The sequence below is a fragment of the Alnus glutinosa genome, chromosome 3, assembly GCF_958979055.1.
Source record: "Alnus glutinosa chromosome 3, dhAlnGlut1.1, whole genome shotgun sequence".
NCBI classification, from domain to species: domain Eukaryota; kingdom Viridiplantae; phylum Streptophyta; class Magnoliopsida; order Fagales; family Betulaceae; genus Alnus; species Alnus glutinosa.
In genome coordinates, this window is record NC_084888.1 from 14,898,682 (window position 1) to 14,917,474 (window position 18,793).

An 18,793-nucleotide genomic window follows, 5' to 3' on the forward strand; every position below is an offset into this window, starting at 1 on the left:
CAAGTTTTGATTGGTTTGGTGTGGAAATCAGTTAAATTTTTTGACGACAAATGGACAGAGGTACCATTTTCGTATATGTCTATAATCGAGGAACTGCTTGTGATTAAAAGTGAAACCCATGTTGAAAAAAATAAAGTTGTTAAAACTCAGGGAGAAAAAAAATATTTAACCCTTCATTTTATATTAGTTTATCTTTTTTAAATGATTAAGATGAAAAGTCAAAGTGTGAAATGAGCGTATAAATGAATATAAAGGGTAATATTACTAAAAAAAAAAAAAAATGTATGAGGCTCATGATTTGCTTTACATTGCCACACAGCTAGGAGTGACAGTTTGTGTGTTAGGTTTAGATCGTGTCAAGACATGAGAATAAAACTATATAAGTTAATGATAATTCGACTCATTTAATTAAATGGGTCAAACTTCTCAACCTTAACCCTCTAATTTTGTATTGAGTTTGTGGGTCATATAAAAAATTGTCTGTCATTATGTCACTTGTCAGATTCAGATCATGTTGAAGCATATATATATATATATATATATATATATATATATATATATATATATATATATATATATATATAGCTCAATCCAAATTTAACCCATTTAATTAAACTGGTCAGACTCTTCAATTCGACACAGATACGATGCAGACCTATTACCGAAATTTTTTTTCCTGTTTCTGCATTTTGCTTTCTAAAGAACACAGGGAGGCAGTGAAAAATTGAAAATGGGTTTTCATGGCTTATTATAAGACAATTAAATAAAAAATTATGTTGTGAATGAAAAAATGTTACTTATATATTAATTCGATTATATGAAAATATAGGAAACAGTTAGTGATTTTCCGAATCATTTTCAGAGTTACAAACAAACAGTAGAAAAAGAGCCGGGTGCTATATACCTCACCATTATCTCCATGAGGTACATTCCAGACTGCTTTCCCTAACCTAAGAAGGCGAGAGTTCTCTTGAAACACGATTCAACTATATATGTATGTGGATGACAACGGATCTGGGGCCTAGACTATAATGCCACAAGAAGCACGGAGAAAATTCGCAACAGTTTTCAGAATGATCAGTGTGATCACCAGATCTTTGTTTTGACCCAGAAGAGGAGGAAGACAACTCCAAACACAATGGCAACAGGGGCCCACTTCCGTATTAATGCCTAAAAAAGAGATGCATAAGCAGTTAAGTAAACTTCATCTTCCAAAAATAATCAGATACACGAGAGAGACAATTCAATCTTGAAAAACACATGGCAGCCGAAAGGAGGGAGGCTAATAAAAGCAAATGTCATGACTGGTCAAAATGAGACAAACATAAATATCATAAAGAAAATTTCTGTAGTAAAGACAACTGATAGGTGTACGTACTCAAATGGAAATTACTCAACGAGTATGCATATAATTGTATAAATTTAGCGTGTAATAGATGGCTAAGACCATGGATAGTCAGACAGTCCCTTTTATTATCAGGAATCTTTATTAGGAAAGGTGGAAGTGTAGGTCTCATCTTTCCGAAAAAAAACTTAAAAATGATCTTGTCTTTATATTCACATCAAAATAAGGCAAAATGACTCAATGAAGCTGGAGGCACAAATAATCAACCAATGCCAATGCAACCATTAAGCAATGCCCATTGCCCATACTCTAGTGGGAGTCCTTACAATATCTATTAAGATTATATTTACTGCACATAAATATGTTTTCATGCTGTGAAGTACCATAAAGGGAAAAATCACATTACATAAGAAGTTTTTCTTTCGGAAAAAAGTTTCATAAGCAACACAAATGTAGCTTCACAAGCATGTCTGTGCAGCAAAGAGATTGCAACTTCAGTCAATACATTTAAGTATGCACACAAGGACTCCACATAGCAAAGAGTTTAGCTGGAGGATTCTCATGTATTTCATGCATTAATAGGATGAAACTAACCTGTCGGTTTAAATCTCTTGCCTTATCAGCATATATACGAGATTCTGATGTTAATCGACTTGACATTTCACTGACCTCTGCAAAATGGAAATTTAAAAGAGATTATATGACCTTTAATATGGACGGCATTTACTTTATGAAGGAAAAAGTAAAGGGATCTACCAGCCCGAAGAGAGAGAGAGAGAGAGAGAGAGAGAGAGACATTACAAAGTAAATTCTACTGATATTTTAGAAAAATCTAGAGACACAGAAATGTGTGGCATCTACAGAAAGAAGAAAAAAACATGTGACCTGCATAAAAATAACGAGAGGAGTGTGGCTACAATTTTGTGTTGACATCACATAATTTAATGTCACAAACACAACTTCACATTCAAGCATGTGTTTCAACCAAGTGCAAGTCTGCTACATAGCAGTTTCTTAAGAGACTGTAGCAAACAAAAAAAATTGATCATAGCTTGTAAATCCACAGACCTGCCTTACCAGAATTCTAAAGCAAGTCTGGCTTTGCTCTTGTTGGAAACGTGACTCATATTCCATCTCGAGGCTGAGGCAAACAACACAAAGTATGGGATTCCCAAGGTGCGGGAGATTGCTAGGGAGAGGACTACTAGATCCAGAAAAATGGAGTTGCTAGGCAACTAGGGAGAGCAACCCAAGCTAGGAGCTGCTCAGCAACCCAGGCAGGGGACGTTGCTTGGTAACCAGGGAAAGCTACCCAGGCAGGGAAAGTTGCCCAGAGAGCCACTCCGGCAGCGAAGTTGCCCAGTAATTAGGGGAGAGCCACCCGAGTGAGGAAGTTGTTCAGTAGACAAGTGGGTATCATGTAATAGGTTGGGTGGGGCATAGGTAGTGCGTCAAGGGTACATTGGGGATTTCTATCTACTAGATTAAGGCTTCAAGGTTGATGTGCTATAAATATGCACTGTTGTAACCCTACTTGTGGAATTTGACAAAACAATTAAAAGTTGCCGCTCTCCTGAGGATACAGGAACAGTAGCGAACCATGTAAAATTTCCATGTTTGTTCTCCCTTTACCTTCGCTTCTTTCTTTTCACCAATAACGGCTCAGTGCCTCAACGGATCAAATTAACAAGTAGTATCAAAGCTGTTGGCCGTACAATGGTGGTGAATGCTTTTGTTGCTAAATACAACGTAGTAAAGTTAGAAGGAACAGGAATCCTCAATCTGTGGTAGCAGCGAAGGGTGAAGGATCTGTTGGTACAACAAGGTTTGGGGAAAGCATTGTACAGGAAAACAAGGAAACCATACAGTATGAAGGACGACGAATGGGAAGAGCTTGAGATACCATTTGACGTCGCCTAGCGGATGAGGTGTTGTATCACGTCATGGATGAAGAGTCACTCGTAGGGATATGGGCAAAGCTGGAGAGTAGGTTCATGTCAAAAACCTTAACAAATAAGTTGTATCTGAAGCAAAAGCTATAGGGACTTACGATGGCGGAGGGTACCCATCTGTGCTGTGGACGGCGGAGGGTACCCATCTGTCACAGCACATCAACTTATTTAATCAGATTATCAGTGATCTGTTGACGATAGATGTGAAGTTTGATGAAGAGGACAAAGCATTGATGCTTCTTAACTCCCTTCCGGCTTCATATGAGCATCTAGTGACAACTCTCCCATGGGGGAAGTAGACCCTTGAAACAGAAGAGGTTACGGCGGCCCTGTTGGCTTATAACCAGTGGAAGCAGAGTACGGTAGAGTGCTCTGGGGAAGGGCTCGTAGCAAAGGGTAGCTACTAGCTAGGATCGTGGAAGGAGGAAAGAGAAAGATCTGGGAAGAAAGCGTCCAGATCTAAGTCCAGGAAGGACGTAAAGTGCTTCAAGTGCCATGAGAAGGGGCACATTAAGCGGGACTATCCAAAATGTAAGATGGGAGAGAAGAAAAAGGAGGATGGCTCAGACACGGCGAATGTAGTAGAGGAAGGTTCAGATGGGAGTGATAGTGACATGTTTTCTGTCTCATCAAGATCTGACCAATTCACCGATAGCTGAATCATGGATTCAGCATGTTCATATCGCATGTCCCCCTCATAGGGACTAATTCAACACCTATAGAACAGTAAATAGCAGATCTATTCTGATGGAGAATGATGCATCCTGCAAAGTTGCTGAGATAGGCACCATCTATATTAAAATGTTCGACAGTGTGGTGAGAACGTTGAGCGATGTGAGGCACGTGCCAGATCTAAGGAAAATTTGGTCTCACTTGGCACCTTAGACACGAATGGCTATAGCTATAAGTTTGAAGCTGGAGTGTTAAAGGTGACCAAGGGTGCCATGGTGGTGATGAATGTCAGAAGGTTGCTGGAAACATCTACAAGCTATCGTTACTACGATTATAGGTGGAGCAGCTGCAAGCACTTCATCTGAATCCGAAGTGGATAATACCCTCTTGTGGCATAAAGGGGAGTGTGGCTTGAGGGAATTGCACAGGAGAAACTTGTTGCAAGGAGTTAATTTGTGCAAGCTAGACTTTTGCAAGTAATGTATTCTTGGTAAACGGAGCAAAGTGCAATTCAAACCTGCCACCCACAAGACGGAAGGAATCCTGGACTACATTCATTCAGATGTTTGGGGGCCAATGAGAGTAGCCTCAAAGGACGGTTCTTTTTATTTTGTAAGCTTCATCGATGATTATTCTTGAAAGATTTGGGTTTACTTCATGAAGTATAGGTCCGAGGTCTTTTCTAAGTTCAAAGTGTGGAAGGCTGAAGTGGAAAACCAAACAGGGAGGAAGATAAAATGCCTCAGAACAGACAACAGTACGGAGTGCAAGGAGGTCGAGTTCTTGAGGTTCTATGAAGAACACGGTACTGTATCAGATTTCTTGGTCAGGCATACACCACAACAAAATAATGTGACCGAGAAGATGAACAGAACCATTGTTGAAAGAGCAAGGTGTATGAGATTGAATGCTGGGCTTCCCAAGATGTTTTGGGTAGAGGTGGTGAACATGGCTTGCTACATCATAAACCGTTCACCTAGGGTGGTACTGGATGGGAAGGTCGCTAAGGAAGTACGGTCGGGAAAGCAAGTTGATTACTCAATGATAAGAGTATTCGAGTACCATGCGTATGTCCATATATCAAGCGAGGAGAGGTCAAAGCTTGGCCTTAAGTCAAAGAGGTGCATCTTTCTCGGGTATGAGAAAGGGGTGAAAAGGTACAAGCTTTGGGATCTAAAGGCATAGAAGGTGGTGATAAGTAGGGACGTGGTGTTTGACGAGACGTCTATGCTGAGGAGTTTTAGGGACGACAGGGGAGGTAAAACTAGCGGGAAGCAAGAGCAAAGAATCCGTGTTGGAGATTGAGCTGGAGGAGATTGAGGATCAGTCTCAAGAAGAGGAGTCTAGCACAAGGGAGACAAAGACCAAGGCGAAACAGAAGGCCACCGCCGAGGTATGGTTTCGATGTCATACTATTTTATGCACAGATCACCAGTAAAGGGGATCCATCTACTTTTCAAGAAGCGGTTAGTAGTGTTGAAAGGGGCAAGTTGATGGAGGCTATGATGATGGAGGAGATTGAGTCCTTGCGTAAGAACAAGACTTGGAAGTTGGTGCAACTTCCCGAGGAAAAGAAGACAATAGGGTGCAAGTGGGTTTTTTGGAAGAAAGAAGCAGTATCAGAAAATGAAGGGTAAAAGTTGAAGCCTCAGTTAGCAGCAAAAGGGGTACTCACAGAAAAAATGGGTGGACTATGATGAGGTGTTATCCCTGATGGTCAAGCACACTTCCATCAAGGTAGTGTTAGCCTTGGTGGCTCATCTTGATCTGGAGTTGGAGCAGCTGGATGTAAAGACATCGTTTCTTCATGGTGATTTGGAGGAGCAGATTTACATGGAACAACCATAGGGATTTGTGGAGCCCGGTAAAGAGAACCATGTTTGTAGATTGAGGAAGTCTCTGTATGGGTTGAAGCAATCTCCGAAACAAAGGTAAAAGAAGTTTGACTCCTACATGATCGAGATAGGCTACACTCGGTGTGAGTATGATTGTTGTGCTTATGTGAAGGCCTTGAGTTTATTCTATGAGGATGATATGTTGATTGCTGCAAAGAGCATGTGGGAAGTTTACAAGATAAAGTCCTCGTTACAAAGGGGGTTCGAGATGAAGAATTTGGCGGCAGCTATGAAAAAGATACTTGGGATGGAGATATGGCAAGACAGGAAGGCTGGGAGGTTGTGGTTATCATAGAAGCAGTACATCCAAAGGGTGTTGTAGAGGTTTGGTATGGAGAATGCCAAGCCAGCTAGCACACCATTGCCAAAACACTTTTAAGTTGTCAACTAGCCAATGCCTGAGGGCCGAAGAAGAGGTCGAAGAATGTCAAAGGTCTCATATGTAAGCGCAGTTGGATGTCTGATGCTTGTAATGGTTTGTACCAGGCCAAATTTAGCTCATGCAGTGAGCATGCTAAGAAAGTATATGTCGAATCCAAGAAGAGAATACTAGCAGGCAGTGAAGTGGATTTTGAGATACTTGAGGGGTACGGTAGACCAAGGGTGCATATTTGCTCGGCAAGAGGACTGTGTATGAGTATGGGGATTCATCGATGCCGATTATGCAAGTGACTTGGATGACAAAAGGTCCACAATTGGCTATGTCTTCACTCTCTCAAGATGACCTATTTGTTGAAGATCCATGCTACAATCCCTAGTAGCAATGTCGACGACAGAAGCTGAGTACATGGCGGTAGATGAAGCTACCAAGGAAGCGTTATGGCTAAAAGGGCTAGATAAGGAGCGCGGTGTAGAGCAAGGTCTACAGATGCATTGTGGCAATCAAAGTGCAATTTATTTGGCAAAGTACCATGTATCATACTCAAAAAAGCACATAGATATGCGGTTGCACAAGATGCAAGAATTGATTGTCATAGCAAATGCAGCTGGAGAAAGTTCACCCTTCAGAAAATGCAACTGACATGTTGATGTAGCATGTTTCCATGGCCAAGTTCTAGCACTATCTGGACAAGATAAACATTTCGCAGTGTTAGAGGTAGGAGACGGTGACCCAACCTATTGGTTCCAAGTGGAGGCATAGGTTCAATTTCTTATAGGACGGAGTTCTTGCTGGCGGCAAACCAGAAATCGCTGGTTGCAAAGGCCATTCCCTTGATCTCGTTGGTATCAATTTTGGGAGCTTCTCTAAACTTGGCAACCAAGTCTGGTGTTTTTCGGGATGATGGGTCTGCTCTGACTAGGTTGAAGTTGGCAGATTTCGCCGACGGTCATATCCAGCTTTTGCCGAGGCCGGGTTCACTGGTAGGTATGTCTACCCTGAACCCGTCGACAGATCATGGACTCCCACAGAACTCTCCCAAGCCCTTGAAGTTTTATAATCGCAAGTCCAAGGTCAAGAGGGCTTCGAAGATGGATGTTGGCCTTCTTGCGGGAGAGCGTTTGCTGGGTTTCAATGCTCCGCCTGGTTTTCTGCCTTTAGCTGGTGGCCCAAGCACCGGGTGTTCTGGGCTATTTTCGGTGGTGGAGCCTATTGGCTCACAGGAGGTCACGGCAGTGGATGTTTTGGTCCCAGCGATATCGCTTGGTGTGCTCCGACATTTTGGGTCTGTTTCGGCGAGGTCGAAGTTGTCTTAAGACATCGGAGGTCATTTTCTAATCCCGCGAAGGTCGGTGTTAACAACGGTAGCACAATGCTTCCCCCAGATTTTGTCGAGTATGTTGTCAGACTTCTTTTAGCATCCATCTTCTTCTTTGGAAGTCTTTCGGTTTGATGGGCCGGCTCTAGCTAGGTTGATACAATGGCCTCCCTTCCCACACGTGGCATTTTTCCGCTGCCATTTATCCTTGATCCTACTGTGGTTTGACATTTTCATCTCTCCTCTAACTGAGTATTTAGACTTGGGTGAGACTTTGAAGGGGGATGATCAACAAGAGGGAGAGCTAGGGTTGGATGGAGAGGTGGGTGATTTCGGCTACACTAAGGTAGTGCAATGTGTGAAGGACATCTATCCCATTCTGGAGATCACTTGTGGGGGTAATGATAAAAAGCTTTTGGATCTTTTGACAGTTCTTGCATAGGAACGACATGAGGTTTTGGTTTCTCCTCCTAAACCGAAAGGTAGGAGGGAGCTTAAAAACTTGGAGTGTTCTATAAATTTTGATGCTAGAGGTGATTGCTCTAGCTGAGGTAAAGGCAAGAGAGTTCTATCAGTGTTTTGATGAAGCCCAAGGCTCTTGTGAGAGGGTTTGCTTGTGGGTGTCTTGTTGTAGTTCTGATGGGTCATAAGGGTCTTTGGGTAGTCCTTTCTTTTGGGTTTTTGCAGGTGTCCTTGGCTAGCTTTTTTTTTTTTTTTTTTTTTTTTTTTTTTTTTTTAATTTTTTATTGGTGATCCTTTTGTATACTTACTGTGTACTTAGGGGCACCTTACACTTTTTATAATATTTGTTGATTACCTATTAAAAAAAATAAAAAATCTTAAGGGTGTAGAATAATTCGCCAAGGTGGAGATTGTTGAAGATGTGGCTCATATTACATGTCGGGGCCGAGGAGAACAACATAGAGCATGGGATTCTAGAAGTATGGAAGCTCGGGAGATGGCTTGGGAAAGGACTACTTGAATCCCAGGGAAATGGAGTTGCTCGGCAACTAGGGAGAGCACCCTAAGCAAGGGAGCTAGCTAGCAGCCAAGGAGAGCAACCAATGCAGGGGATTTGTTTGGGAGAGCAAGCCAAGTAGGGGAAGTTGCTCGGTAACTTGGGAAAGCTACCCAGACAGGGGAAGTTGCCTGGGAGAGCCACTCTGGAAAGGAAGTTCCTCGGTTATAAGGAGAGAGCCATCCAAGTAGAGGAAGTTGTTCGATAGACGAGCTAGTATGCTCGGTAATAGTTATGCCACGTCATGTAATAGGTTGCATGGGGCCCAAATAATGCATCGAGGGTACATTGGGGATTTCTATGTACTAAGTTAGGGTTTCAAGGTTGATGCACTATAAATATGCACTGTTGTAACCCTACTTGTGGATTTTGACAAAACATTAAAAGTCGCTGCTCTCCTGTTAATTTAGGCACAGTGCCGAACCACGTAAGATTTATGGGTTCTTTTAACAACACTTTTTATGATAGCATTTTGCTTTTAAGCAAAAAACCAAAAACATTAACAAACATCGCAAAACATAAAACATTCACAAAACACCTAAAACTACTTTCACCTTTATGTCACATCACAACTAAAAACTATAAAAACACATTCTAAAAAGCATTGTTAAATGAATCCTATGTGTTTGTTAGCTCTTTACCTTCACTTATTTCTTTTTACCGATAAGGGCTCACTGCCTGAAGGATCAAATTCACAACAGCTCTCACAAGATGAGGACTCTACTATAGCAAGTGACATCTCTTTACAAGTGGATAAATATCTATTGCACTGTACTATTACAATGACCATGGTGAATCTTCTGTCACATCAACTTGTTTCAAGACTAATTACAATTGCCTATAAACAAAGCAACATACATGGTTTCCAAGCACACGGATACAGGCTTTCCAATACATTGAATCATGTCCTCTGAGGTGGTGCCCTATGTGCTATATATATAAAGGAAAGCAGGTCTGTTCAATAAATGAACAAGTTGATCCTAGAGACATGAATTACTGAATTTAACAATGCCTTAGCTTGAAGACTTCAATTATGTTGCATAGCTTTTAAAAAATGTAATAACAAAACAATATAACTAAATCCAAGTATTTCTTTAAAAAGGAAGGAATGTCTTACGATCCAACTTTTCACCAACACCAAGAACTTCCTGAACATTGCGGGTCATTATTTGGTGGACTTCATAGAGTTCATCATTCAACTTTGAAATATTCCGCTGAGTACGAGTGTCCTGATACAGTTTCTTTGTTTTATGTATGAATGTGTCTTTTAAACATAAAAACAAATGAGAAAATCAGATCCATCAGAAGAAGCACAAAAAACAATGCTGTAAGAATATGAAGCGCATAAAAGAACCATGTAGGAAAAAGTGAGAACTACCAAATTTAATGAAGGCATAAGGTCTGGCAGCAGTTTCAATTTGAGGCCCATTAACACGCTCGAATTCATTCTTGAGGTCTTCAAGGTATTGAAAGGCAAGTTTCTTAGGATAGGCACGGTCACACATTGTCAAGTAGCAAACGCGTTCTTCAATTATGTAACTAAGAATTTACGTCAAGGTAACCTTGAGATAGTTCCAGCATTCAGAAAAATATGTTATTTTAGTGGAGAAAAGAAAAATTGATGCCTCGACCGAATGTCATGTCAACATCTTCAATACAGCTCTTTATCATTTTTTTCTTAAATGAATTGTAAATGAATTTGCAAGCAAAGAAAAGTAAGAACTCTTCTAAAAAGTGAAAGAGAAATAAATCATATTATAAATATATCATAAATAGTTTTGGACAAAATTTTCCTCCAAAATGGATCAAAGGAAATTCCTCCAACCCAATCTTTTTTCTTTTTTGATGAATAATAATAATTTTATTGAAAGAAAAGTGCAAATCCTTAATGCATGAAAAGTATACAAGAGAACCGAATACCCTAAAGGCTACTACAATTTGAAAAACAAATGAAATCTACCAGATTCTCTGAGTCAAAATTAGGAACATTTACAATAACCCAATCCAAAAGAGGTCTAAAAAAATGAGGATTTTGGAAAAGGTGCATTGGACTTGCTATCCTCAAAGAGGCGCCGATTCCTTTATCTCCAAATGCTCCACATTAAGCGATCAGGAATAACTTTCTAGATTGCCTCTTTGGGGTGTCCTGACCCTTGAAATATCCAGCAATGAAGAAGCTCTAGGATGTTACTAGGCATGACCCACGAAACCCCGAAAATGTTAAGAACCAAATGCCAGAGATCAGCAGTATACTCACGGTGGATGAGAAGATGATTAATAATTCCCTCATTCTGTTTACAAAGGCAACACCTGTTAGTTATCCGACATGAGGATTCTACCCATTGCCCCAACCAAATCTATTAAACTGACATATGACCTTAGAGCATTTAATTCTCACATGCTTTAAGGACATATGTTAATTTAACATACTAGATTGAAGGAGTTTCCTCCACTCCAATTTGGAGAAAAACTTTGTCCAATAGTTTGTCTTTGTTATTTTCCCCCGTACCAATTGAGAAATATAACTAGTCCCCCATTTTGTCACAAGGCTAAGAGTATTTAAAAATATGTATTTTTTATTTTTGTATAATTAAAAAATGTGTTTATTAATCTAAAAAATCTTGGTCTAACAGAAGTGTAACGTAAACCTTGGACTATTTGTAGTTTGCTATACACGTTATGTGTCTTATGTATTGTACAAAAAATAGGAGGATATTTACTGGTCAATGTTTTCTTGAAAAAAATAGGACGATATTATCATTCTCCAAGATATCCTACTGCTGCTCATATATTCCCAAAGACGGAGCTATGGGGAACAATGAGGGCTTTTAGAATTATATCCCGGCCCCCTTAGATAAACACCTACACCCATCACATCTCATATATGTTAAATAGGGCAGAATCATTTGAACTGAACAACTACAGCTACAGGGAACTTAATAGCACACACTCATCTACAAGTTTCATTAACTCTCCATAATTTACATTGTGTTTGAACCCCACTCCCAATTTAATTGGGGTCAAGGCTTAGTCGAGTTAAGTTTGACAAAGAGATAAGAGATTGCATATTCCAAACCATACCAGGAACAATACTGGAAACTATTTTTCTCAAAAAGTAATACTGGAAAAATAATGACGCAAATGAAAGGAGCACCAAGCATACTTTTCTCATAAGTTAAAAAACGCCAAGGAGAATAAAAAGAAGCACATGAGAGGGAACCACCTCAGTCAAAAGAAATAGAAAAGAAAGAACAGAGGAATTAAAACGTAATGGCATGGCAACATTCATAAACGAACTCACAAGGATACTGGAAAATATAAGGGCCAGTTTCAATTGACATCCTTGAAGCCTCATTCTGGCCTCTTGAGAGGTTTTTAAACAATGCCTTGACTTGCTGTTTGTAGAATTCAGCATCGTTTAAATCGCGGCCATCATCAAGCCCCTCTGCTAGTGGAAGACCATCAGTAACGCGAGCAATCATCGTCAACTTCACCATCTTCAGTTCACAACTTCTCAGCTATACAAAAAAAAAAAAAAAATTAAAAAAAAATAACTCCAATATGTAAGCCATTTAAAGCCAGACCCAGGAGATAATGAACAAGCCAAAACTACTCAAAAAAGAGATGCTGATACACACACTAACAAATAACCTAAGAGCTCCGTTCTGTTTGGATCGCCCCTGACAACAACAATGCAAGGACCCAATTTGCAAATCCATAACATTTTCTTGCCAAAAGTTATAGAATACCATCCAGCCCAAGAGATTTGACTAAATAACTAGTGTTCCCATAATACGATTCCCAAATATTCTCTCCTCCATTAATTTCACATAATCGTAATATTCCGTAATAATTGCACAATATTGCAATCTCTGCGTTATTAGGCAATAATCTGGTTGTGCGTGTACCGTGGAGGTGTCCGCCGCACCGAACGGTGTAGTGGTGGGCTGCTCGCGGAGGCTCGAACGCGGGCAGTCTGAACGTCAATAACGTTGTGCGGTGGTGTTGAACGGCGAAGCGGCGGCGTTGGAAGTGGCCGTGCTGGGCGATGAGCTAGCCTTGCGGTGGCACGGAGCGTGGCTTAGTGATGTCTCGCTTGAACGATCGAATCCTTTATTTAATTAGGGATAAATGCATTTTTAGTCTGGTGGCTTCCGATTTTGACAAAGAGAGTCACTTTAATTAGGGTAAGCCAACAAAAACTTTGCGAATTTAAAAAAGAGAACTGTGACGTGTAGGGAGCCTTATTAGCCGGTGTGAAATTTATTCATTAGAAACGATTACAGTAATTAATAAAAAAAATGTTACGGGTACCAATAAATAAGCTTCACTTCATTTTATTAAGACTCCCTTTGTAAGTGTAAGTACATATAGCATTTCTCTTTCAAAAATGAGTTAAATATTTTATTAATATCTGAGTTTTAAGTTTTTTTAAATTTAGTATCTAAGTTTTCATTTGTTTTATAGGTTGTACCTGAGTTAGGGGTAAAAACCCATTTGGTACTTCTGTAACATTTTCCGTCCAAATATTAACGGTATGCTGCGTGACATTATATAAAAAAAATTGAAAAAAAAAATAAGAAAAGAAAGAAAGAAAGCTACCCATTGGCCGGTTTGGGGTGCTGAACCACCCCCACAGAGTGCTTCAACCCATGAAAATAAAAAAAATAAAAAAATAAAAAATTGATGGGTTTTGACTCTTAGGGGTGGCCGAACCACCTTTGTGGGCCATGGGGGTGGTTCGGCCACCCTTATAGGCAAACCCTCTAAACTTTTTTTAGAGGGTTTGAAACTGGCCTGGAGGTGGCCAAACCACCTCATGGCCAGTCACCCCAAGGGCTAAAACTCATCAATTTTTTTTTTTTTTTTTTTTTTGCCATGGGTTGGTTTTCAACCACCCCAGATTGGCCAAGGGACGGTTCGGCTAACCCCATTTTGGCCGAGGGTGGCTCCTCACTTCTTTTTTTCAATTTTATTTTTAAAAATAAAATTGTATTATTTTATTCTATTTTTAACTCTATATTATTTCTTTATTCTTTTTAATTACTTTTTTAATTATCATGTATTTTGATTGTCCTTTTTTTTTTTTTTTTTTTTTTTCCAAACGGTCATATTTGGCCATATTTGTCAACGGTCGTGTTAAAATGATCATTTTTCTAACGCAAATTTTTCAACGGTCATTTTTTCTCAAACGACCATTTTTTTAACAGTCATATTTTTCAAGAGTCGTTTTGTTAAATCTTTCATTTTTCTAACACAATAATTTTTTAAACGGTCATATTCTTCTAATGATCATATTTTTAACACTCATTTTATTAAATATTTTAAGTGTTGGGCCTCTGTTTGAGCTCACACGAGAAGAATAGCTTTAAATTTTTGATTAAATAAATTAAATTTAACTCTTTTAACTATCAAAGATTCAAAGCATACCTCCGAACAGTGTTTGTAAAAGAAATTAGATCGGCGTATGGCAAGAAGAAAAAAGAAACTAAACGTGCATCGTAGATCAAACCTGCCTCATAATGTGATATGTAAAGGAGAAGATGCACTCTCTTTGCTTAGATCTGTCTATAGCAAACAAGTCTGCTTTTTTTGAATGCTTCTAATTCTGGATTTCGTATAATTATGCTGGTTGAGTCGGCAGAGCACTTGCCACTTCTAATGCCAATGCTTTGTTCTATCTCAGGCTAACTAGATTCAGTTTGTTGGTTGCAAGGATTCTCTTTTAGCACCCCTATTTGATCTTCTTGGCAAAGTTTTCTCAGATGAGTGGATACATGACATTCTTGCACAGGATGAAAAGTTGATCCAAGTATCACCAAGCATTTCTCAGACCATGTCTAGCACCACATGATACATTCAGCAGACACTTTTAATAATCCTGGAAGACATTTGTATTTCACTCGTTAATACTGTTCTTAAGGTATGCCACCCATTTTTCTGGGTTGGGAAACATCAATTATGCTAAAAGTTACTATTTGTCTGGTTTCAGTATTTGTTCCTGTTTTTGTAATTACATGGTACTCATCTTCATGGCAAGTTGTTCTCTTCAGTTGAGTAGCTTAAAATACGAAGAACATGAATGCCAAACAAAGAGGTCAATCGAAGTAATTTAAAGTTCCACTTCATGTTAAACTATGACCACTAATAAGGTGAAAGATCATGGATCTCATAGAGTACCACATTTTCTTTACCATCATAAGTAAATTATCAAACAGTTCAATGCATTTCTGTGATACTCTATTACACTGCACCAATTTCTGCTGCAAAGAATGCGTTATGAAATTCCCCAACTTCAGAAAAATGAGCAAAGTTAAATCACATATCCGGAACAAATAAGGCAAACCAAGGCTTAGAAGCCAAAAGTGCAATGCGTATAACACCAGAAACTACAAGGAAAAGATCTGTCTATGAAAAGCAAGGAAACGATAAATACATCTTTCACTAACTAACCAAACTAACTATTGGACCATGTTCACAAACTAATTATTTAGTCTACAAAATAGACTTTTAACAAAATATATCCCACAAAATACATCAAACACATGTAAAAACTGAAAAATAAAATTGGAATCCTTTATTTTAGGGCTCCTCCTTAAGATAAACTTCACACAAACAGTTGAGCATACATTGGCAACGGCTAGAGAGCTAGCAAATCTTCAAACCTTCATAAACATCATCTCTAAGCACTATGAAATTCTATACTGAATTCTTATAAAATACAAGCCTAGAGCCATCTATTTATAGGCTTACAGAAAACCTAATTTTGAACAATTTTGGACTCTGGCAAGTAGCATCCGGATGGTCACATAGTTGCGTCCGGACAATATTCTGCAACCGCCTTTCCAGAATAGCGCAATTCTTCCAAAAACAGGATCGCGTCTGAACGGCTTGACTGAGCGTCCAGACGGTCAACACTGTCTCTCCTTTACGCATCCGTAAAGGAGACTCGGAATATTCTGGAACACTAGGTAGCGTCCGGACATGTTGCCACGTCGTTCAAATGTTTGGCAAAACCTTCCTAATTACCAATTAGTGTCTTCTGAAATCCAAATCCCTGTAGAACTCGGAGTAGCTTGACCTAGCGTCCGGACAGTCACTTAGCTCCGTCCGGACTGTCTTCAACGGCTAAAGCTTCTAGACACTGAAGGGCGTCCGGACGGTTGCACAGGAATCGGCTGTTTCTGACTTGGAAATAGCATGGAATCTTCATGGATATCTTCTAGAAGCTTGTGAACAGACACATGGCATGAATTGAGACACTGTCCATATTACTTGAAGACTCTGAATTGAAACAATATTCCTGTTAAAAATCAATCTTTACATAAAGTGTTTTTATCAACCAGTATGTTGCCAATATAAAATACTAACAAACTCCCATTTTGGCCATTCTAGGACAAAAATCACTTGACCGGTTTGGAAATACATTCCTGGTCCAAAAATAAAAAATACTCCCCATTTTTGTCTCAAAAGGACAAAGGGTAAACATAGTATTAGAGAAAAACCACAATTATTAAAATTCAAAACAACAAGAATAATAATAAAGTGTCTCATCAAAAGCTCAAATCAACATAAGAGAAAACCAAAACCTCAAGATATCACATCTCTTGAATTTGAGCCACTTTGGCTTCTTGCTCTTGAAGCCGGGAAACCATAGACTGAAAATCTTCAGCCACTTGAGTCTTCTAGCCCGAACCGTTCATCCGCAGAATGAAATCCTCTAAACAAGTGGTCTACAAGACGATAAAGAAGATTTACCACTGAATCTCTAGTTGGTGCAGATCTAGAGGAAGAAGTTACGGAAGACTCTGTATGAGTGGGGGGAATGAGCTCATCTAAAATCTGAGACCTTTGAAATTTTGAACATACGACTTCAACACTAGTCAGTTTTCCAAAGAACCCTCTGTCTGACACTATGCTGGAAGCCGCAAAACAACATATTCCTGACAAGATTAGAAAGAAATACTAATGGTTTTCCTTTATACACAAGAAAATATTAGATCTTGTTACTTCAAAAAGTATGTGGTATAAAGACGACTGTCAATTGGATGCACAAATGAATGCAAAAATAGAGTAATCCAAAAGACACATATATATCAATATCCATACAATACAAAGATAGAATAATCATGCACAATATCTCAAATCAACATCCCAAACAATGATTATTCCAATATTCTAAAAAGGACCAAAGCTTACAAGAATAAGAGAAGTGAAAGAAAATACCTGGGAATGAGAAGAGATGTGTAGAGAATGCTAACATCTCGAGATAAAACCACGAGAAAAACACAACATGAAAAAAATAAACGAACAATGCAATGTTGTGCTAAAGGCAAGAAGTAAAAGGAACGCAAATATTTACCCAGAAAAGATCCTGTCCGAACGAAACACTAACATGTCCGGACACCTGCTGTAAGAATAACATTCGGGAAAAAAAAACACGTGCGTCCGGACATAGCACAACATCGTCTGGACATGAAAGTCATACGCTTCCGCACACAGAAGAATGTCTGTTCGAACGTTTCACATAGGAAAGCTGAAACTAGAGGAAAATTTGCAGAAAAATATTTTCTCTAACATTAGCTTCAGTACATGCATGTATAAATAATTGATAAAGCAGTTCAGTAGCATTTCAAAAATATACCAAGATATAATTAAGAGTTAAGAGTCAAAAAGCACAAAAATTTCCCTGCAGATAGAAATTTTTCAATAGTAAACTTAACTCATGCTATACGTGTGTGTGTGTGTGTGTGTGTGTGTGTGTGTGTGTGTGTGTGTGTGTGTGTGTGAAAGCTTTCTCAATAAGGTATGATCTTCGATGTTATGATTTAAAGCAACTGAATTTTTTAAATAAGAGAGAAACTCATAGTTAGATCAGTCAAAAGTCAAACCTTATCTTACTAGGGCCTAGTCACCCTCATCTGATACTCTCCCCTTAAGAAGCAGCATTATTTTTCCTTTTACTTGCACTATGGAGGACAAGATTAATAGATGAGTTAGCACAGAAGTAATGAATTTATTCATATTATCAATAAGCACAGAATTATAACTGCTTGTATCACTTAATGCTGCAACCTAGAGAGAAAGCCAGAATTTATGGGGTCTAGGTTCAACTAGCAAGTTGGTTAATTTGACCATCTTAGCACACAAAAATCCCTCTTAAAAAATTTTTAAAAGCAGAAAATCAGAGATAAAAAGTGTACCTTAGGAGAGCCTTGGATAGTGCATATTTTTCATCGCATGAAAAAAGCAACTATCTAGTATGGATGCAATAGGGAAACTTTGCAGATATCAAGTATAAACTCTCAGTTATATAAAGGCAAAAATAATTAATGCATTAAGAACTGAGACATCAGTTAAACATACATAAGATATCTGAGAAGCTATATAAGGGAACAATAAAAATCTGCATCATTTTCCCCCTTTTTTTTTGTTGAAAAATAAAAGACAAAAACAACAAAGACATGCTTAAAAGGAAAAGAACATATGTCTAGACAACACATGTAGGTAAGAGCAAACCTGACCTCAGGGAGAGAGGTTTGACTATACCAAGAAAGAAAAGCAGTGACTTGCTTTCTCTGTCATCCCTAGAATGTACCTGCATAAATTTTTCAAAGCAACCAAGAGAAAATCTAAGGATAGAAAAGGTGGTTTCTCAAACAGAATGCAAGGCAAAAATAGGATATATAAGATATGACAATCAATGTAATGCAAACATACCTGATATGCACTAGGATTTATGAACCAAAATCCTAGGCATGGTGAGACTGCACCTATACTAGGTGAGTTCACTCCCCCTCAAGAGGTGAATGGTCTCATTCTTTCTGACCCATACCTGGTGTACCCGTGGTAGATGTGATCGGGTATTGCTCATACTATCCATTCTCCTCAGCATACCTTGTAACAAGCTCAGCAACCCTTTATAGGCACAGTTGCTATCGAGCTTTTACGGCTTTTTCTTGCAGTGTCTTGATGTGTTCTTCAGAACAAACAGTTGTTGTCGCCGCTGATGCCGTGGAACCTGATGTCCCGCCGAAGGTAGAGTACCTGATGTGGTCTTAGTAGGCAACTTCCTCTGAGCCTTCTTCATTTGAGCTAAGAGCTGTGGACATTTGGGTCGGATGTGACTGGTAATGTCGCAGTGATGACAGGTGGGCAGACTTCTTTTGTTGGAATGCTACTTGACTTCTTTGCAAAAATATGGTTAGGATTCT

At 39.0% G+C, this 18,793-nt stretch overlaps 1 protein-coding gene across 2 annotated transcripts; it reads right to left on the reverse strand.

The window, feature by feature from the left end:
* Positions 1–783: 783 nt before the first annotated feature.
* Positions 784–12,740, reverse strand: LOC133865052 (25.3 kDa vesicle transport protein SEC22-1-like). Of its 2 annotated transcripts, none has more exons than XM_062301521.1 (6): positions 12,488–12,740; positions 11,889–12,097; positions 9,958–10,118; positions 9,697–9,843; positions 1,940–2,016; positions 784–1,170 (listed from the first exon to the last, which is right to left on the reverse strand). In XM_062301521.1, the coding sequence occupies exons 2-6, from the start codon at positions 12,074–12,076 to the stop codon at positions 1,087–1,089; spliced, it is 657 nt and encodes a 218-aa protein (XP_062157505.1). In that variant the 5' UTR covers positions 12,077–12,097; positions 12,488–12,740; the 3' UTR covers positions 784–1,086. The 2 variants fall into 2 exon arrangements, with proteins under 2 accessions (XP_062157505.1, XP_062157506.1); XM_062301522.1 differs by lacking the exon at positions 12,488–12,740 and adding an exon at positions 12,231–12,458.
* Positions 12,741–18,793: the final 6,053 nt, after the last annotated feature.